Here is a 23107-nt window from a genome sequence, read left to right on the forward strand (position 1 = left end):
TTTGTACTACTTTTGAAGTCAGGAACTTGCATTTAAAACACAGATAGGTACAGTTAGTAATTATCTTATGCTGTCAAACTGGTTAATACTCTTTAGTTCATGTTTTGTGCACTTTCTTAAAAAAAGGCATCTTACAAGATACAAATTGGGTAAGAAGAGGAAAGTCATACAATTCAAACCATTATAGGCTGAAAAAGCTACAGTGGGAAGAATAAACAAAGATATTAAATTAAGAAATGCAGGAACCAACTATATTTTTAAATTCACGGTAAATGATAACAGCCGAACTGTTTTGCTGTTATCATTTACCGTCCTGCTTCAGCCATGTTTAAAATTTTGATACATTTTTATACTTTATTTTGCCATTGCACATTTCTGTTCTTTGTCCATATTCAACTGACTTAATACATTTATTTAGATATTGTTTACTTACCTTCTGAATTTTAAATGTGCCATTCAAATTTGTAATTTAAAGTACAGAAAAGTGAATGATCACTATTGTTCCATTAAGTGAACTCATGGCTGCTCTTAACCAATAAAATAATCATGATTACACACTAAGCAAACGAAGGTTACAACTCATATTTCCTTCACTTTCTGGAACAGTAAGTGTCACTGTGGAAAGAAATGTGGAAAACTGAAAGTGATTGGAGTTGCATTCTTTTATAGAACACTCAAAATAGCACATAAAACAGATATTACTGTGAACACACATTACTGGGACAAGTGGAGTATTAAGTTTGTGTGAAACCTGCAGTTGTCGAAGATTTCACCCAACTGCATTCTCGTGAGTTGTTGTTGTTGTTGTTGTTGTTGTTGTTGTTGTTGTGGTCTTCAGTCCTGAGATTAGTTTGATGCAGCTCTCCATGCTACTCTATCCTGTGCAAGCTTCTTCATCTCCCAGTACCTACTGCAACCTACATCCTTCTGAATCTGTTTAGTAGTATTCATCTCTTGGTCTCCCTCTACAATTTTTACCCTCCACGCTGCCCTCCAGTACTAAATTGGTGATCCCTTGATGCCTCAGAACATGTCCTACCAACCGATCCCTTCTTCTAGTTAAGTTGTGCCACAAACTTCTCTTCTCCCCAGTCCTATTCAGTATCTTCTCATTAGTTACGTGATCTAGCCATCTAATCTTCAGCAATCTTCTGTAGCACCACATTTCGAAAGCTTCTATTCTCTTCTTGTCCAAACTAGTTATTGTCCATGTTTCACTTCCATACATGGCTACAGTCCATACAAATACTTTAAGAAACGACTTCCTGACATTTAAATCTATACTCAATGTTAACAAATTTCTCTTCTTCAGAAACGCTTTCCTTGACATTGCCAGTCTACATTTGATATCCTCTCTACTTTGACCATCATCAGTTATTTTGCTCCCCAAATAGCAAAACTCCTTTACTACTTTAAGTGTCTCATTTCCTAATCTAATTCCCTCAGCATCACCCGACTTAATTCGACTACATTCCATTATCCTCGTTTTTCTTTTGTTGATGTTCATCTTATACCCTCCTTTCATGACAGTGTCCATTCCGTTCAACTGCTCTTCCAAGTCCTTTGCTGTCTCCGAGAGAATTACAATGTCATTGGCGAACCTCAAAGTTTTTATTTCTTCTCCATGGATTTTAATACCTACTCTGAATTTTTCTTTTGTTTCCTTTACTGCTTGCTCAATATACATATTGAATAACATCGGAGAGAGGCTACAACCCTGTCTCACTCCCTTCCCAACCACTGCTTCCCTTTCATGCCCCTCGACTCTTATAACTGCCATCTGGTTTCTGTTGTTGTTGTTGTGGTCTTCAGTCCTGAGACTGGTTTGATGCAGCTCTCCATGCTACTCTATCCTGTGCAAGCTTCTTCATCTCCCAGTACCTACTGCAACCTACATCCTTCTGAATCTGCTCAGTGTATTGATCTCTTGGTCTCCCTCTACGATTTTTACCCTCCACGCTGCCCTCCAATGCTAAATTTGTGATCCCTTGATGCCTCAAAACATGACCTACCAACCGATCCCTTCTTCTAGTCAAGTTGTGCCACAAACTTCTCTTCTCCCCAATCCTATTCAATACCTCCTCATTAGTTATGTGATCTACCCACCTTATCTTCAGCATTCTTCTGTAGCACCACATTTCGAAAGCTTCTATTCTCTTCTTGTCCAAACTGGTTATCGTCCATGTTTCACTTCCATACATGGCTACACTCCATACAAATACTTTCAGAAACGACTTCCTGACACTTAAATCTATACTCTATGTTAACAAATTTCTCTTCTTCAGAAACGCTTTCCTTGACATTGCCAGTCTACATTTGATATCCTCTCTACTTCGACCATCATCAGTTATTTTACTCCCTAAATAGCAAAACTCCTTTACTACTTTAAGTGTCTCATTTCCTAATCTAATCCCCTCAGCATCACCCGATTTAATTTGACTACATTCCATTATCCTCGTTTTGTTTTTGTTGATGTTCATCTTATATCCTCCTTTCAAGACACTGTCCATTCCGTTCAACTGCTCTTCCAAGTCCTCTGCCGTCTCTGACAGAATCACAATGTCATCTGCGAACCTCAAAGTTTTTACTTCTTCTCCATGAATTTTAATACCTACTCCGATTTTTTCTTTTGTTTCCTTTACTGCTTGCTCAATATACAGATTGAATAACATCGGGGAGAGGCTACAACCCTGTCTCACTCCTTTCCCAACCACTGCTTCCCTTTCATGCCCCTCGACTCTTATAACTGCCATCTGGTTTCTGTACAAATTGTAAATAGCCTTTCGCTCCCTGTATTTTACCCCTGCCACCTTCAGAATTTGAGAGAGAGTATTCCAGTTAACGTTGTCAAAAGCTTTCTCTAAGTCTACAAATGCTAGAAACGTAGGTTTGCCTTTTCTTAATCTTTCTTCTAAGATAAGTCGTAAGGTTAGTATTGCCTCACGTGTTCCAACATTTCTACGGAATCCAAACTGATCTTCCCCGAGGTCCGCTTCTACCAGTTTTTCCATTCGTCTGTAAAGAATTCGCGTTAGTATTTTGCAGCTGTGACTTATTAAACTGATAGTTCGGTAATTTTCACATCGGTCAACACCTGCTTTCTTTGGTATTGGAATTATTATATTCTTCTTGAAGTCTGTGGGTATTTCGCCTGTCTCATACATCTTGCTCGCCAGATGGTAGAGTTTTGTCATGACTGGCTCTCCCAAGGCCATCAGTAGTTCTAATGGAATGTTGTCTACTCCCGGGGCCTTGTTTCGACTCAGGTCTTTCAGTGCTCTGTCAAACTCTTCACGCAGTATCTTATCTCCCATTTCATCTTCATCTACATCCTCTTCCATTTCCATAATATTGTCCTCAAGTACATCGCCCTTGTATAAACCCTCTATATAATGCTTCCACCTTTCTGCCTTTCCTTCTTTGCTTAGAACTGGGTTTCCATCTGAGCTCTTGATATTCATACAAGTGGTTCTCTTCTCTCCAAAGGTCTCTTTAATTTTCCTGTAGGCAGTATCTATCTTACCCCTAGTGAGATAAGCCTCTACATCCTTATATTTGTCCTCTAGCCATCCCTGCTTAGCCATTTTGCACTTTCTGTCGATCTCATTTTTGAGACGTTTGTATTCCCTTTTGCCTGCTTCATTTACTGCATTTTTATATTTTCTCCTTTCATCAATTAAATTCAATATATCTTCTGTTACCCAAGGATTTCTATTAGCCCTCGTTTTTTTACCTACTTCATCCTCTGCTGCCTTCACTACTTCATCCCTCAGAGCTACCCATTCTTCTTCTACTGTATTGCTTTCCCCCATTCCTGTCAATTGTTCCCTTATGCTCTCCCTGAAACTCTCTACAACCTCTGGTTCTTTCAGTTTATCCAGGTCCCATCTCCTTAAATTCCCACCTTTTTGCAGTTTCTTCAGTTTCAATCTGCAGTTCATAACCAATAGATTGTGGTCAGAATCCACATCTGCCCCTGGAAATGTCTTACAATTTAAAACCTGGTTCCTAAATCTCTGTCTTACCATTATATAATCTATCTGATACCTATTAGTATCTCCAGGATTCTTCCAGGTATACAACCTTCTTTTATGATTCTTGAACCAAGTGTTAGCTATGATTAAGTTATGCTCTGTGCAAAATTCTACAAGGCGGCTTCCTCTTTCATTTCTTCCCCGCAATCCTTATTCACCTACTATGTTTCATTCTCTCCCTTTTCCTACTGACGAATTCCAGTCACCCATGACTATTAAATTTTCATCTCCCTTCACTACCTGAATAATTTCTTTTATCTCGTCATACATTTCATCAATTTCTTCATCATCTGCAGAGCTAGTTGGCATATAAACTTGTACTACTGTAGTAGGCATGGGCTTTGTGTCTATCTTGGCCACAATAATGCGTTCACTATGGTTTCTGTACAAATTGTAAATAGCCTTTCGCTCCCTGTATTTTACCCCTGCCCCCTTCAGAATTTGAAAGAGAGTATTCCAGTCAACATTGTCAAAAGCTTTCTCTCCTGTGCTTGTAGCACCTGCAGTGATGAACAGCCTCTCTCCAAATATGTCAGGAATCTTGCTGAGGTCATTGCAGGCCAAAATTACCCTTCCCACCTTTTTACAGAAACAATTTTCCTATACCTTGTCTTCCCAGTCACCCACCATACCCATTGATGGCCACAAAGGTGTAGTAGTCCAGGTTACTGACCACTATGTAGCCACCCAAGGATAGCATGGTGGCTGCATGGCCATCAGAAAGTCAACTGCAGCATAGCTGGCCAGTTCCCATGGCTGGAAACTGCTGAGGGGCAGTATACATTGACTGTGATGCTGGCAGCAGTTGGCAGGATGGCCTTGCTGAAGTAGGTGGTGATGACACAGTCCCGCAGTGGAGAGGTGGTCAACAGTGAGTGTTGCTGGCAGACCATGAGGTTGCTAGTCAGGCTCGTTGTGGCCTGGTTCGAATCCATGATCTCCAAATTCGATAGAGTGTTATGTGCGGTGCGCGCTGAACATTCCCACTGGAGTGTTCCTGTTCAACACCCAAGAGGATCAGACTTGCTGGTTCTAGTAAGCGTGTGTCACCGTATAGTAGCAGGTATGGGCTGTAGAGGCTGTCGGCTGGCATGGGGACCGCATTGGTGTTGAAACTGGATTCAAATTCAGGACCAGAGATGAAGTGTTGGGTGTTGTCAATGGTAGACATGTCAGAAGCCCAGTCTGAGATCAGGACAGGACAGTTTGAAGAGTGGGTGATGATACAGGTTACCAGTGCAGAAGATCTTTGTCTAGGCTGCAGGTTCAGCTATACTTGTCCAGGTGGTGCTGTTGTGTCAATAAGTCCTGCTTCCTGTCACATACATCTGAAAAGCTCTGTCCCAGGCTGTGGTGTGGAGCAACTTTGCCTGTTGTAAAGCAATCTGTGGGATGCAGGATACTGAGGTAGCAGTACAGCAGTGTCTGCCATGGCAATTCTGTAAGTGGTAGCTTACTTGTTCACTTCTCAAGCTGATGATATAATGAAGCAGTGCCCCCATTATGACTCAGTACCACCTAAGGCTGGAGCAACTGAAACACATTCTCTGCCGGGGTTTCGACTACCTCGTGCCCTGAAATGGTGCCTACCCAACCTAAACAATGTCCTTGTCTGCTATCCATTCCACTTTTGCTGCCAACCTCTTGCCCCATGACTCATACCTCTGGAAAAGACTTAGATGCAAGACCTGTCCATTACATGCTTCCACTACCACCTATTCCAGTCCTGTCACAGGTATTTCCTATCCTATCACAGGCAGAGCCACCTGTGAAAGAAGCCATGTAGTCTACCAACTTAGCTTCACCACTGTGCAGCATTCTGTGTGGATGTTGACCAAGAGATAGCAGGACCACCCAATTGCTGAGCATGTTGCACTTGACTGAAATGACTGCTTCACAGCCTGTGCCATCTATCCCACCAGCACCATGTGTTAGTGTGTTTTAGAGCAAATTAAAAAAAAATCAAAGATGATTGAGAAGTTGTCAATGCGAAGCAACCCACTGTCCAACAGTGGCCCAGACTGATGAAAATGTGTTGAAATGTGAGATCTTATGAATTATGTTCAATTGTTAAGTGTTTTATAGGACTTGATTTAAATTTAGTGAAGTCCATTGTGAATTCAGTTGCGACCTGTTATTTGAAAATGCAGAAGATGTGTGTGAAGTTACTGCCAAAAGTTTTGACAAATCTGGATGTCCATGGTTTGATGTTCTATCAGTTGTAGGAATTTTTCTCACTTTGGACTTCTTTCACCTCTAGAAATGATTTCTTAATGTGAAAAATGCCATGCAGCATTCAACATGTTAAATGTAGGTCCCTTTATAACAGGTGGAGTAGGTCATTCCAGAGGTCAGAAGAAGGAAAGGGCATACCAACTCCCAACTGGATCATGCCTAGGAAAGCACTGCAGTGTTTGAACTAAGCTTCAGCTTACTTCCTTCCTGATTTTTTTTGCAGTCCCTTGTACTGCTTTACTGCTGCCCATTATATTCTCCATTTTGACCACAGTCATCCCACTGACCCACCATAACAGCTAATTGACTATTACGAGTGAGTCTTGCTTTAATCATAGTGCTCACATAATGCAAGCAAGGGAGGATTATTTTAAATTTTATTTCATTTTATTGACTTTGCTTTGTTGTGTGTAAACTGAGAAGTAGCAACTTCTTAGCCTGGCTTAACTCGGGTTTGATTTCTTTGTTATATACTTGGTGTATGTGTTCTAGTGTATGTATCGTGTAAACCTTTTTTATGTAACACCCAAGGTCTTCAGCAATAGTTATTTTTCCATTGCTAACCCATATTACTAAATTCAATGTTTTGTCATGAAATATTAATCCTATTATGTTTAAACAATTATTGTTGATTAGAAGGGTGATACACTATGTGATCAAAAGTATATATGACGGTAGTATCTGTTCCCGAAAGAACGGTTACCGTTGATGACCATGCAGCTTTGCTAGAAATGAAATGATAATTAAATGGACACCCTAGCTGCAAACAGGCATTGATATACTTCATTGGGGACATGTTGAAAATGTGTGCCCTGACTGGGACTCGACCTGGGATCTCCTGCTTACATGGCAGACGCTCTATCCATCTGAGCCACCAAGGGCACAGTGTATAGTGCGCCTGCAGGGAATTATCCCTTGCACACTCTCCGTGAGCCCCACATTCCCAACATGTCCACACCACTACATTTGTAGTGTGCCTAATAGATGTTTGCCCATCATACTCATCAACATGTCCCCAATGAAGTATATCAGCACCTGTTTGCAGCTAGGGTGTCCATTTAATTATCATTTCAGTGATCAAAAGTATCCGGACATCCCAAAAAACATAGGTTTTTCGAATTAGGAGCATTGTGCTGCCACCTGCTGCCAGGTACTCCATATTAGCAACCTCAGTAGCCATGAGAGAGTAGACTGGGGTGCTCCATGGAACTCTAGGACTTTGAATGTGGTCAGGTGATTGGGTGTCACTTGTGTCATATGTCTGTATGTGAGATTTCCACACTCCTAAACATCCCTGGGTCCACTGTTTCCAATGTGATAGTGAAGTGGAAATGTGAAGGGGCACATACAACACAAAAGTGTACAGGCTGATCTTGTCTGTTGACTGACAGAGACTGCTGACAGTTGAAAAGGGTCATAATGTGTAATAGGCAGACATCTATCCAGGCCGCCACTCAGGAATTCCAAACTGCATTGTATTTTCTTCATGCTAGGTGGGTACCCCAATGGGCATGGTGATCCAAGTTGATGGTAATTAAATTTGAATAGGATGCTTGAAAAAACTGCATGCAATTACTGTTTCATTGTAAGGGAAATTTAAGCATTACATGAAATGAAAAGATATTTTGCTTTATCTGCTTTATTTTGATTTCTCACATGTTGATTCTATTAATACCTTTTTGTATGTTTTCTGTGTTATTCTGCACACAATTTAATCTCACTTCTCTTGTTACAGTGCAACATAGTTTGATTTCCTGTTACCATTATCATCCCCTGATTGAAGTGTTTTCTTTTGAATTACTTTATTCTCAGCAATTTTTTTATTTTACTCATTTTTTCCTGATCTACATGTACATGTTCATCTATGTCTGCACCCACATCTACATCTACATCTGCCTCTGTACTCTGCACACCACTGTGAAGTGCATGTCAGAGGGTATGTCCATTATACCAGTTATTGAGGTTTCTTCCTGTTCCACTCACATACGGAGCACAGGAAGAATGATTTTTTAAATGCCTCTGTGTGTGCTGTAATTAATCTGATCTTGTACTCATGATCCCTGTGTGAGTGATACATAGGGGTTGTAATATGTCAGCATGACCAAGATGTATGGTTTGGGAGAGAGGGGTGACTCATGCCAAAGTGTGCAGAGAAACACAGGCAAATGTGACATTGACTTTATTGTATCAAAGGTGCACAGCTGGCCTTCCACTTAACTCAGCAATGGTGCCAAACAGCATGTGTGTGTGGATCAGCACTAATGCCAAAGCCAGAATCTGCAGTGTCGGCATCCGGTTGCCCGCCTTTGCAGATGTAGCGCTCCTGCTCACGCCATGGCTAAGTGGCCGCCACACGTGTTAGCTGCATCCATGGCCCAGAACACAGCTGACTGTTCCTTCAAGCATGACTTGTGGGCACCATGTGGAGCACTAAAGGGAAGCAGCTGACTGCCATTGTTTTAGTGAGCCTTAGCAGCTGTGACCGTCCAGCCAGGGCAACTTGTTCAGTCACCGCAGATAGCTGTGCTCCTGGGAGGCTGTGAGTCCACATCCTTGCCCCACCCTTGCGTATGGCTGCTTGCAGTCTACTGGACAGTGTCACATAGAGAGCGGAGGCCAGCAGCCATCCCGCTCCTTGCGCTGGTGCAACTCCGAGTTGCGGTCCGCCCCACCACAGAAAAAAATGAGGAAATGAAAAAATTGCTGGGAATAAAGTAATTGAAAAGAAAACACTTTGGTCAGAGGATGACAATGGTAACAGGAAATCGAACTAGATCGTACTGTAAATGGAGAAGTGAGATTAAATTGTGTCTGTGCAGTAGAGGTTGGAAGTAGTTTGAGTGGGCCGTTGGGCATTGATGTTCATCATTTCCTCTGAGTCTAGATCTGGACAGAATGGTGAAACGACCGGCTGATTTGAACCTCCGGGCTTGCTTATTTATGCACCTTGTCCCTACACCTCTGACATAGTTCCTCTGGAGGGGACAAACGGAGTGCTCTTTAATAAGTACAATTTCAGCTTTCCTCAGCATGCTTCATCCCTTGCACACAAGTCTCAAGGTGCTGTTGTAACTGCCATGTATGAGTTCTTCACAGCATGTCAGTGCTCTGATTGCTTCACATTTGTGTACAGTGCCTGCCGGGCCATTCCTTCTTGCCAGCAAGCAGCGTCGTAAACCTGCCTCACAGGGTTGTTTGCTAAATATCAGCACTGCCCATGCCTGCCCTACGATGTGCCAGTTGGGGTTTCGGGTTCCGCTGGATAGGTCAGGAGTCCACTACACGCAACAAGCGGCTACATGGGTAGCAGGGGTTGTGTGGCGTGGACTGGGTGGTTTTTTAGGTTAGATGGCCTTGGGCAAGTACAGAAAGGGCAACAGCCTCAACTGGTGCGGGACAAAGTCAGGACATGCGGGGACCAAGCAGCAATCGGTAATGTAATTGTAAACTGTCGAAGCTGCATTGGTAAAGTACCGGAACGTCAAGCGCTGATAGAAAGCACCGAAGCTGAAATCGTTATAGGTACAGAAAGCTGGCTGAAGCCAGAGATAAATTCTGCCGAAATTTTTACAAAGGTACAGACGGTGTTTAGAAAGGATAGATTGCATGCAACCGGTGGTGGAGTGTTCGTTGCTGTTAGTAGTAGTTTATTCTGTAGTGAAGTAGAAGTGGATAGTTCCTGTGAATTATTATGGGTGGAGGTTACACTCAACAACCGAGCTAGGTTAATAATTGGCTGCTTTTACCGACCTCCCGACTCAGCAGCATTAGTGGCAGAACAACTGAGAGAAAATTTGGAATACATTTCACATAAATTTTCTCAGCATGTTATAGTCTTAGGTGGAGATTTCAATTTACCAGATATAGACTGGGACACTCAGATGTTTGGACGGGTGGTAGGGACAGAGCATCGAGTGACATTATACTGAGTGCACTATCCGAAAATTACCTCGAGCAATTAAACAGAGAACCGACTCGTGGAGATAACATCTTGGACCTACTGATAACAAACAGACCCGAACTTTTCGACTCTGTATGTGCAGAACAGGGAATCAGTGATCATAAGGCCGTTGCAGCATCCCTGAATATGGAAGTTAATAGGAATATAAAAAAAGGGAGGAAGGTTTATCTGTTTAGCAAGAGTAATAGAAGGCAGATTTCAGACTACCTAGCGGATCAAAATGAAAATTTCTGTTCCGACACTGACAATGTTGAGTGTTTATGGAAAAAGTTCAAGGCAATCGTAAAATGCTTTTTTGACAGGTACGTGCCGAGTAAAGCTGTGAGGGACGGGAAAAACCCACCGTGGTACAACAACAAAGTTAGGAAACTACTGCGAAAGCAAAGAGAGCTTCACTCCAAGTTTAAACGCAGCCAAAACCTCTCAGACAAACAGAAGCTAAACGATATCAAAGTTAACGTAAGGAGGGCTATGCGTAAAGTGTTCGGTGAATTCGAAAGTAAAATTCTATGTACCGACTTGACAGAAAATCCTAGGAAGTTCTGGTCTTACGTTAAATCAGTAAGTGGCTCGAAACAGCATATCCAGACACTCTGGGATGATTATGGCATTGAAACAGAGGATGACACATGTAAAGCTGAAATACTAAACACCTTTTTCCAAAGCTGTTTCACAGAGGAAGACTGCACTGCAGTTCCTTCTCTAAATCCTCGCAAAAACGAAAAAATGGCTGACATCGAAATAAGTGTCCAAGGAATAGAAAAGCAACTGGAATCACTCAACAGAGGAAAGTCCACTGGACCTGATGGGATACCAATTCGATTCTACACAGAGTACGCAAAAGAACTTGCCCCCCTTCTAACAGCCGTGTACCGCAAGTCTCTAGAGGAACGGAAGGTTCCAAATGATTGGAAAAGAGCACAGATAGTCCCAGTCTTCAAGAAGGGTCGTCGAGCAGATGCGCAAAACTATAGACCTATATCTCTGACATCGATCTGTTGTAGAATTTTAGAACATGTTTTTTGCTCGAGTATCATGTCGTTTTTGGAAACCCAGAATCTACTATGTAGGAATCAACATGGATTCCGGAAACAGCGATCGTGTGAGACCCAACTCGCTTTATTTGTTCATGAGACCCAGAAAATATTAGATACAGGCTCCCAGGTAGATGCTATTTTTCTTGACTTCCGGAAGGCGTTCGATACAGTTCCGCACTGTCGCCTGATAAACAAAGTAAGAGCCTACGGAATATCAGACCAGCTGTGTGGCTGGATTGAAGAGTTTTTAGCAAACAGAACACAGCATGTTGTTATCAATGGAGAGACGTCTACAGACGTTAAAGTAACCTCTGGCGTGCCACAGGGGAGTGTTATGGGACCATTGCTTTTCACAATATATATAAATGACGTAGTAGATAGTGTCAGAAGTTCCATGCGGCTTTTCGCGGATGATGCTGTAGTATACAGAGAAGTTGCTGCATTAGAAAATTGTAGCGAAATGCAGGAAGATCTGCAGCGGATAGGCACTTGATGCAGGGAGTGGCAACTGACCCTTAACATAGACAAATGTAATGTATTGCGAATACAGAGAAAGAAGGATCCTTTATTGTATGATTATATGATAGCGGAACAAACACTGGTAGCAGTTACTTCTGTAAAATATCTGAGAGTATGCATGCGGAACGATTTGAAGTGGAATGATCATATAAAATTAATTGTTGGTAAGGTGGGTACCAAGTTGAGATTCATTGGGAGAGTGCTTAGAAAATGTAGTCCATCAACAAAGGAGGTGGCTTACAAAACACTCGTTCGACCTATACTTGAGTATTGCTCATCAGTGTGGGATCCGTACCAGATCGGGTTGACGGAGGAGATATAGATGATCCAAATAAGAGCAGCGCGTTTTGTCACAGGGTTATTTGGTAACCGTGATAGCGTTGTGGAGATGTTTAACAAACTCAAGTGGCAGACTCTGCAAGAGAGATGCTCTGCATCGCGGTGTAGCTTGCTCGCCAGGTTTCGAGAGGGTGCGTTTCTGGATGAGGTATCAAATATATTGCTTCCCCCTACTTATACCTCCCGAGGAGATCACGAATGTAAAATTAGAGAGATTAGAGCACGCACGGAGGCTTTCAGACAGTCGTTCTTCCCGCGAACCATACGCGACTGGAACAGGAAAGGGAGGTAATGACAGTGGCACGTAAAGTGCCCTCCGCCACACACCGTTGGTTGGCTTGTGGAGTATAAATGTAGATGTAGATGAATAACTACCATCCAGCCATAGTTGCGCAAAATTTACAAGAATACGCCTATACTTATTCGTGGCATAGCAGTACGTTCACTATCCCTTGTTAGTCCTATTTGGTATGGATCCCACAAACTTGAGCAATAGTCTAGAGGTGGCCACATGAGTGATTTGTAAGCAATCTCCTTTGTAGTGTGATTGCAATTCTCCAATATTCTACCAATAAACTGATGTCTACCACATGCTTTACCCATGACTGACCCTATATGATCATTCCATTTCATGTCCCTACAAAGTGTTAGATAAGCTCTCCTCTTCATGGCAAGATGACTTTTATAGTACTTAACCTTCACTCTCTTTATTAAGCATGTGATTACCTCTTCTTCAGCCCCTCATAATGTTCCTCTAAGCCTACATACATCTTGGCAACAATTCAGTGTGCCTGACCTTGAAAGTGTCTGTTTCTCAAAGGAATCTCCCTCTCTGCCAGCCATTTCTGCATCTGTAATCATTGTGACGTACCCCACTTCACTTTTCTTCAAATGAATGCCCGTACATTTTGCCTCACAAAACCAATTCCAGGCCTCAGCAATACACAAGATATCACCTTAAAAAGTTATATCACCCTATTGTTGGATATTTCAGGACTTGCGGTATTCTCCCTGTCACATTTATTATCCCTTGTTTAGACAGGTATTTCCACTCCTCCCCTCTCAGTCTAGCTGCAACAGTCTCAACTGCTATCTGTTTCTAAACCTGCCTCTATTACATAGGGATACCCAGTGGCGGCTTACTCAAAATTTTACGAATGTGCTGTAATGTAGTGGCCCATAGTATTTTGACTTACAAGGGTAGTAATCATAACTAAGTTTAATGTATTAATTTTACATATATAAATTGAACTGTTCAAATACATTTAAATTTTATAATTGATTATTCAACATTGCATAACACAAATAAAAAAAAAATGGGGGCAGTAGGAATTGAACATGAGCTGTCAAATTACAAGTTAATGCTCTTAACCACTAGGCTATCGTGCCAATATGTGAGCTGTTGCTTGTAGATCCCTCATACTCTATGCATAAATTTTTAAAGTGTGTTTTACCTGTACCTACGGCTCACTCAGGTGAAATATTCTAGGAACTTGAAAGGGGCATCAACCTGCTTCTGCTGATATAGTTTTATTTCATCTATAGTTTCTGTCAACAGAATCAGTGGCTTTTGGAAATAAAAAAAAAATCTTTTGAATTCAATAATCTGAGGCAAATATTTGACTTCAGATTAAATATTTCTTCAGAACATGATCTGGCCTTCCTAAAACCACTTTGATATTCACCTATATTACTCTCCAGTGTTATTCCTATTCTGTTTAGTTTAATCCTGAAAAATATGTTATATGCAACAGATTGCAAAGAAGTTGTTTCAAGAGTTCTGTCTTCTCCACTAGCTTTATAAGGCTTTTGTAACTTCTTCAGGTTCTTTAACAGTTGGGGCCAACCTTCTTCTAGATTTTTATGAGTAAGGTATTTGAGTTGATGGACTGATTCTGAACAGTTAAAAAGCTGATCAAAATATTTTGCAAGTATTTTAAAATTTTCAGTGTTGCATAAGCCAAATCAGTGAGTCTTGTCCCACATCCTTCTGTTGTTAGGTTTACATTTGAAGCAGATCTACCTAACTCTTTAAATCTTACATTCTCCTCCAAAGATCTGCTGGAAAAGGACCTCATTAGCAGATAATCTACAGAAAACATGGTCCTGCTAAATTCAGATATGTAATTGCTTCTTTTTACGACCATCTAGCCTGTAGTCTTTTGACTTACAAGGTGGTGATCATAACTAAATTGAACATATTAATTTTATGTATATAAAATGAACTTTTTAAATATATTTAAATTTTATAATTAAAGATTTAATATTGCGAGGAATGGAACAAAAGGAAAACATTAAAATAATGTTGGTAACAGCGGGAATCAAATCCAAGTTGACAAATTGCCGATCCATTCCACTAGACTACTCAGCTATGGTGCTGTTATGACAACTGTTCCTCAAAAATACATTTTACTTTACACCTGCACAATATGCTACATGCAGTTTCAAAGAAAAATACTGACTTGGTGCTGTGAACAACATAGCACTAAAATAAATAAATGTCTTGTGACCAGCTAGGGCCTCCCATTGGGTAGACCGTTCGCCGGGTGAAAGACTTTTGATTTGACGCCACTTCGGTGACTTGCGCATCAATGGGGATAAAATGATGATGATTAGGACAACACAACACCCAGTCCCTGAACGGAGAAAATCTCCCGACACAGCCAGGAATCGAACCCAGTCCCTTAGGATTGACATTCTGTTGCACTGACTACTCAGCTACTGGGGGCGGACAACAGAGCACTCATGCTGGAAGGGATGACGTCACATCACAGAATGAGCAGTCAAAAATAGACTTCTTTATATAATAATATCTTACTTGTAGTTCTGGATCTCTTTTGTGTCTGTTGCTGTCTTCCTCTGTCACCTTTGACCCAGTGTACTGTGTGTCTTTCCTATTAATTCCTGAATCATTATGTTGTTCCCATTTCATTTCTCTGCTTTGCCAGGTGAAGGACACTCTGTGCCTTTCTCATTGCCAATTAGAAAAGTTTTTAATCTATTATTGCAGTTTCATTTTGGAGATAAATTTTGTTATAGATAATTGTTATAGACATGTACAGTCAGTTTTAATATAATTCAAAAGATAACTTTAGGATTTCAGATACAAAATTCCTAGAATTTTTTCTATTACTTATTACTCATTATTTCATGTATGACAATAATTTGTTAATGTAAAATATGACAGGTTGCACTATTGTCCGAAGACCTTGTTAACATGTAGCCATCTCTCCACCCTGTGTGGATTGATTGGTTCAGAGATAGGATCAAGGCAAGAGCATACCATGTCCAATAAGATGTCATATATTGATGACATAATGAATTGTATGTTGTTACACTTAAGGCTATTTGGAGACATCAAGGGCACTCCAAGGTAGGAAATTAGAGACACAATGCAGAGAGCAGGCAAAAGTGGTAGCATTTAGGTTACTGGAGATAAATAGTAATGCTAGAGCCATGCAAATTGCAGACACTCTGGGCAGCTGTCCTAGGGGAGAATTTTCACTTCAGAGAATTAACTGGTAACTCCATCCACTGCCCAGATGCTGTTGTAAGATGTTACTATAGAAGATGGCCATGGAAAGACCTGTCTTAGCAGAGACAGCAAGCTTGATACTTGCTCCTGAGAAACTGCAACATCAGTGGGTTTACCCAGGTTAGAGTGCTACTACAGCAGTCCCCACCCACAGAAGGGCAGAGAGTGGGGCCAAGTGACGTAAAACACTATTGTTGCAGGCCATAATAGGAGTGGCAGTAATGTTTAGCTTTCAGCTGAATGCTGTTGATACCAGACTTGGAGTTTGTTAATATAAAGTCCAGAAGCATCTCTACCTACCGACTAGGAGTAGGGGCAAATCTAAATGTGGTTGGCTAGAGGCATCCTGGAGCTGTGGAACTCGCCACATTGGCCAAAGCTTGTTAAGTGCTGGTGGATTGGTGGGTCGACTATAGGAAGGGAGAAATGGTGCACCTCCATGAGTCTTTAAAAACCTTTTTTTTTTTTTTTTTTTATTCAGAGAGAGTTCAGTCAGATCACTGGGGTACCAACTCCTTGTCACTCGTGGCCAGCCGCAGTAAGCTCTGACATGTCTGTTTTTGTCACTTGGAGTGCTGCTCTCAAGTTTCTAGTTAACGTGCTGTTAGTGCTGACTACTTCTGTTAGCATCCACCCCAATGGCTTCAGACACTGACTTGTGTTGTGCAATCAGTTGCCTCCTTTGCTTTTTCTAATGTTTAGAATTAGCCTTCAGTGCAGCAGTTAGTGTGATCACAAGTAAATAGTGCTAATCAGACTCCTGACTTCCATAAGTCTCCTGCTGCAACCATCCTGTCGAGTCCCAAAATCCGCATTTCTCATAGATGCCCTGTACAGTGTTTGGTGCTGATCCAAGTCATCAACCAGTCTTCAGTGGGAATCTGTCTTTATGTATTTGCTTCTCACCACTTGGAAATTGCAGATTGACCTTAAACGTTCTGTCTCCCCTCTATTCTGTGACAGGACACGTCAAGACCATATCTGGGAAAGCACTGTGATGTTCAAACCAACCTTCTTGTTCTCGGCAGCTTGATCTTTTTACACTTTAATATAAATATGTGCAGCCCACTGTTATAAACACAATTATTCAATTGAATATAAAAATCATATTAAAGTGACCCTTCGCACTGATGAGAAAAGAATCAATTTGGGATATGGGAACGTCTCTGTGTTCAACCTGCACAATATTTTGCCAAGTGACCTCAGTGCCACTTTAGGAGAACCACAGTTTACATTTTTGCTGATAAACTGAAATATACCTATGACAACTGGCAGAGACTTTACATTAAATAAAAAGATGATTGAGTGTTACATTGATTTTTATACTATTTCTTGCAAGGAAAACTTGCTTGTCAATCTCATTATTGATAGTAGCTATAATAGATGATGATGGATACTGGTATACAGAAGTACATGTGCAGTTTACTGACTTGACACCTTTACTCACACTAACACATGTACTTGTTTACCTTAATGATCCATAGATGTAAATCCGCAGGCCTTTGAAGGAAACTGTTTGATAAGAGAGAGAAAGCCTTCGTGCATTCTTTCTGTGTGTGAGGATAACACTGGAAATAAAACAACTATAGGAATTGCAGTGAGTATGCTAATATATAAATTGTAATTTATAGATTCATCCATAATGTTGGATGTTATTGAGATTTCTATTTGTTTTTGAATTCATACTGTGTCTTTGGTTTTCAGGAATAATCTCTTCAACCAGTGTTTTGTTAATGTAAGCTTGGTTTTATAGTAAAAGTTTATTAAATAAATTCATCTAATTTAGAGACAAGTTTGTCATTCCCTTACTACTGTATGAAATTTTTATGAAGTAATTGCTTTGTTGTTTCATTGTGGAATGCCATACACATTGGTGTTACTGATGTCCAAAAATTATTTTTTTGTATTGTTTATATGTGGTACCTGTTTTTTTGTACTAATAAAGTAAGTGATGTCAGTCAGTTTTGAGAAATACTTGTGTTATTGGTAGTACTCATTCATATGTTAACTTAAAACCAGAAATATCATTATTCTGTCTGCAGTTCCATGTTTGAAGCTTCTCATTACTATTCCATAGATGTGTTGTGTTTACTTTCCAAGGATGCAGGTACATGATGTTTTTGGAGAAAGTAGTTAGTTTGTTCATATTTCCAATTAATTAATTAGGCCATTATATATGTATTTTGTGTGGATGATGCCACAGTAACTACAGTTCAAGTATACACAATTGCAAAATGAACACACAGTTTAAATGCACATAATACTACTTGTGTTATGAGTCTGTATAGTTTGTCACCATTCTGTTGTAAATTGACTTATGTTCATAAGTGTTAATTGTCATAGAGGAACAATCTTATGAGTAACTTACATTCAATTTTTAGTAACTTTAAGGGTGTAATAACTCTAATCTAGTATATGGTTTTTTGTGTCTTTTCTCAATGAATGAAATTCATTTTTATCTTTGATCTCTCATGGATGTCAAATTTATAATTTTATTTCCTATATAGAAGATTACTTTTGGTTCTAACTTTGTTTTTCCTGTTGTGATGTAAATAATGTTTGGTCTCATGTTCACATGTTGTTGTGTTTTGGGTTCTGGTCATCTTTTTTCTTGATATAGATCACTGCTTGAAAAATCCATTTACACATCACACTAAGAATTTCCAAAGCTTTTAACAAGTCAACACAGTGGGTTATCTATGAGCTGCATAGCTTATATTAGTAAATTGGTTCACATTCTTGAAGATTTTCCTTCATAGCAGGTTTCATGCGTCTTCTATACATGTTATAATTAATGTCCCCCACAGCATATTTTGTCTGTATGTTGCGGCTTATCTCAGGAACTACTATAGATAGTTTGATATGGTTTTCACTGACAGATAGACTGATTCATGAAAAAAGTTTGTGTACATCAGGACATATTACAAACAAGTCATCAAGCCGTGGACACTTAGTGCTAACTGTTAAAGGCTGGGGTGGGTTACTAGTGTTACATCAATGTAAAAGAATGATGTATTACAATCACCACTGAAGATATGCTTTGCAACTTTCACTATGTGTAAATATATTTCCTCATTTACCTGATACTTAATTTTACCCAACCACTTAAGCCTACACTGTCATATGACCAAACCCCATTTTATGCTGTTAATTACTCATCACAATATAAAATGAGTTGTGCCTTGTAACTTTTTCAGTGTGCATTAAAACAGATGTTTACAGCAAAATCTTTAGATTTTATCCTGCTAACCCTGATGACATGCTTTGTTAATGATCCTTGATTTTTGCTGTTTTGAGAAGGATTAACTGATAGTGCAGCATTCATCTTTGGTCCTCTAGTGTAGAAGGTATCATCAGAGGTGCCAAATATACCTCAAGTACTATCTTCTCCTGTGGATGCTGTTTGCCCTCTGTGAAATACGGCACCTGGAACTGTACTCTTTATTGTGAGTGGGGAGATAGTAGTAGGTCAAGGGCCTTGTACAAAAGGAGCCAGAGACCAGAGAAAACTCAAGGTACTAAATTCGTTCTCCTTCCAACAAGCTTAAAGTACTGCCTCCTGTGACTGAAATTGCAACTGAACCGGCACAACATACTTCATCTCTTGAGAGGAAGAAAATGCAAAATGGTAGAGGGCAAGCTATTAATTGTTGACAGTCCAAACACATGGTGAATAATAATAATAATAATAATAATAATAATAAATATCTAGGATACAGACAAAAAATAGGAATAGATAATACAAATATTAAAGAAGAACTAAAAGAAAAATATAGACAAAGACTAACAAAAATACTGAAAACAGAATTGACAGCAAGAAACAAGACAAAAGCTATAAATACCTATGCTATACCAATATTGACCTACTCATTTGGAGTAGTGAAATGGAGTAACACAGACCTAGAAGCACTCAATACACTTACACGATCACAATGCCACAAATATAGAATACATCACATACATTCAGCAACAGAAAGATTCACATTAAGCAGAAAAGGAAGGAGGAAGGGGATTTATCGACATAAAAAACCTACATTATGGACAGGTAGACAATTTAAGAAAATTCTTTATAGAACGAGCAGAAACTAGCAAAATACACAAGGCAATCACTCATATAAATACATCTGCTACACCATTGCAATTTCATAACCACTTCTACAACCCTTTAGATCACATAACATCAACAGATATGAAGAAAGTAAATTGGAAAAAGAAAACACTATATGGCAAGCACCCATATCATCTAACACAGCCACACATCGATCAAGACGCATCCAACAAATGGCTAAGAAAAGGCAATATATACAGTGAGACGGAAGGATTCATGATTGCAATACAGGATCAAACAATAAACACCAGGTATTACAGCAAGCATATTATTAAAGATCCCAATATCACAACAGATAACTGCAGACTTTGCAAACAACAAATAGAAACAGTAGATCACATCACAAGCGGATGTACAATACTAGCAAATACAGAATACCCCAGAAGACATGACAATGTTGCAAAAATAATTCATCAACAGCTTGCCTTACAACATAATCTTATAAAACAACATGTTCCTACATACAAGTATGCACCACAAAATGTACAGGAGAATGATGAATACAAATTATACTGGAACAGAACCATTATAACAGATAAAACAACGCCACATAACAAACCTGACATCATACTCACCAATAAAAAGAAGAAATTAACACAACTAATCGAAATATCCATACCCAATACAACAAATATACAAAAGAAAACAGGAGAAAAAATTGAAAAATACATCCAACTGGCTGAGGAAGTCAAAGACATGTGGCATCAGGATAAAGTTGACATCATACCAATTATATTATCAACTACAGGAGTCATACCACACAATATCCACCAGTACATCATCGCAATACAGCTACATCCAAACATATATATACAACTACAGAAATCCGTAATTATTGATACATGTTCAATTACCCAAAAGTTCCTAAACGCAATGTGACATATACCGTACAGTTAAAAGGAAGTCACGCTTGATCAAGGTCCGCGTCACTTTCATTTCGAACCAGACCTAAGGTCTGAGAAAGGAAAGAAATAATAATAATAATAATAATAATAATAATAATCCTTTGAGAAATGATAGCAGGGTATAAGAAAAATCACCTTCAGTGCTCAGTATGTATGCCTGAATGTTTCATTCAGCTTGTTGGACAGGATGTTGTGGCAGTCATTGCAGGAATCTATTGTAACTAGCTGCAAACTGTACAAACATTGGAACAAACAATGCCTGCCAACAAGGCTCCAAGGTCATGCACTGATCATTGTAGTGACTGGCAGAGAAGTTTGAGAGGGCCAGTCTTGTTCATGGAATTTCATTGAAGCTCACAGTCTACATCATTGTCCCTGCAACTTCTTGAAATCCCCTGGTTCCAAGTTGAGTGGAAGGTTTTAATCAGAGACATTGGAAGGTTCTGGATAGAATGGACAGTGGCATACCACTTTGGGAGGGATGGAAAAGCTTGTCACTGGCAGACCCTAACAGGCATATCCTATCCTGTAGGAGGCAGAGCCACCTGTGAAAGCAGTCGTATAACATACCTGCTCTGCTGTAACTTTTTCACAGTCTTTTAAGTGAGCATGACCATCAACCAGCCACCTACCCAAATGAATGGCCACCGCTAAACCATGTCAAAGAAGAGAGTTGAACACACAGTGATGCAACATGCCGCTGAATGCAGTGTTTGATTTCCGTAGCTGCTTCACAGTCTGGGTCACCTGGATTCTTTCCCCCAACATCAGTTTCTTTTAATTACCTAGATGGGTACTGTCCTTGCAAAATGTTCTTTAATTGCACAGTCCTTCTGACCACAATCTCCAGTAGCCCCTGCTCTAGCCTAACTTTACTCATCCCACACTTACTCCCTGTCTTTGCAGTATCTCTCTCCCCCTCTCAGTCTGCTCCTCCCTATCATTGTGCAATCTCACTTGTGCCACATTTATCCTGCATGCCTGCCACTTCTCCCACCCTGCTGTCACCCATCTTTCCACAACCCTTCCTCCTACTCCTCACTTCCTTTCTCTCCTTGTCCATTCCACCCAACATAACCCTCACCCAAGATGAGATGCAGTGCCAGCACAGTGCTGTTAACTGGAAAAATGTAGCTGTGCAAGTGTGTGTGTGTGTGTGTGTGTGTGTGTGTGTGTGTGTGTGTGTGTGTGTGTGTGTGCACGTGTTTGTGTTGTATTAGCTCTGAAGCAGGATTTGTCGGAAAGCTAGCAATATTATATGTCTTTTTTATGTGCCTGTGTACAACTCAGCACCTCAACTATATGATGAGGGTTTACCTTTACTCCTCCCATTATTTAATTTTGTTTAATAATAATCATCATCAACTTCATCATCATCATCATCATCTTCTTCTTCTTCTTCTTCTTCTTCTTCTTCAGTTTCCAGCCCCTGGCTGAGTCTGTTTGGAACAAAAGCCTCTCCATCTTTTCCTGTTCGCCCACCACTTTACCCTCTCCACATTGTCCCACTCTTCTCTCCTCTTCAAACGTTATTTCACTCCAATGATTCATCTCTGTCTCTGTCTCCCTTCTGGTCTCTTTCCAGGAACCTGTCATAATTCCTACCGACTACCATTCTTGTGACATGTTGATACGATCTTACTATTGTTTTTATTTTGACCAAGCATTTTAGTTTAGTTAGTGTAGTTCATTAAAATAAACACATGTATGACAGAACAGAGGTGTCACAGTGTAAATTATTTCTTGACTATTATAAGAGAGAGTGACAGTAACGGAGTGTGACATAACTATAAAAAATTACCATCCTTTCATATAATTACCATGTTAATTGGGCTGATAACAGCATTATTTGAGTAACTTACTTCTGTTTTCAGCAATGTAGGAGAAGATAGATTGCTACTTATTGTAAAGAAGGCATGTCAAGTTGCAGACTCACATATGTGAGTGTTTTTTTAATTGTGCCTTTTACTTGTGCCTGTCTGCATGTGACGTGTCTTCTTTATGGTAATAACAATCTCTCTTTTCCAGCTTTGTTGATATTCCTACCTGGAGTTTCCATTGTTCAACTGCTTCTGTTTTCTGGTCATGTCTCGTCTGATACAAAGTAATTTTTAACATGATTCATTTTTCTTCTTTTATGGTTGCAGACATTTGATCCCAGCACTGGTGAAGCTATATATGACTCATTTGATGACCTGAAAACAAGAGAAGAACTCGAAAAAAGATTAGCTCATCTAAATCCTGCAGAAATACTGAGTCAAGAAACACTCAGCACAAGCACTGAAACTTTATTAAAACATAGGTAGTTGTTTACTGACGCATTTGAGCCAGAAACATAGAAAATATCTAAATCTATGTTGAAGATATATGGTGCTGCCACATACAACTATGTATGAAGTATTAATACAAATGATTATTGAAACTGCTGCAAAAA

At 39.9% G+C, this 23107-nt stretch overlaps 1 protein-coding gene across 1 annotated transcript in view; it reads left to right on the plus strand.

Moving 5' to 3' along the window:
• The window catches only part of LOC126251586 (DNA mismatch repair protein Msh3-like), a 363938-nt gene that overhangs the window by 72498 nt on the left and 268333 nt on the right, over positions 1-23107 (plus strand). The window contains exons 6-7 of the mRNA XM_049952118.1: positions 17144-17257; positions 22821-22975. Coding sequence (XP_049808075.1) covers positions 17144-17257; positions 22821-22975 — 269 coding nt within the window. The remainder of the gene's footprint in view (positions 1-17143; positions 17258-22820; positions 22976-23107) is intronic.

The sequence above is a fragment of the Schistocerca nitens genome, chromosome 4, assembly GCF_023898315.1.
Source record: "Schistocerca nitens isolate TAMUIC-IGC-003100 chromosome 4, iqSchNite1.1, whole genome shotgun sequence".
NCBI lineage: Eukaryota > Metazoa > Arthropoda > Insecta > Orthoptera > Acrididae > Schistocerca > Schistocerca nitens.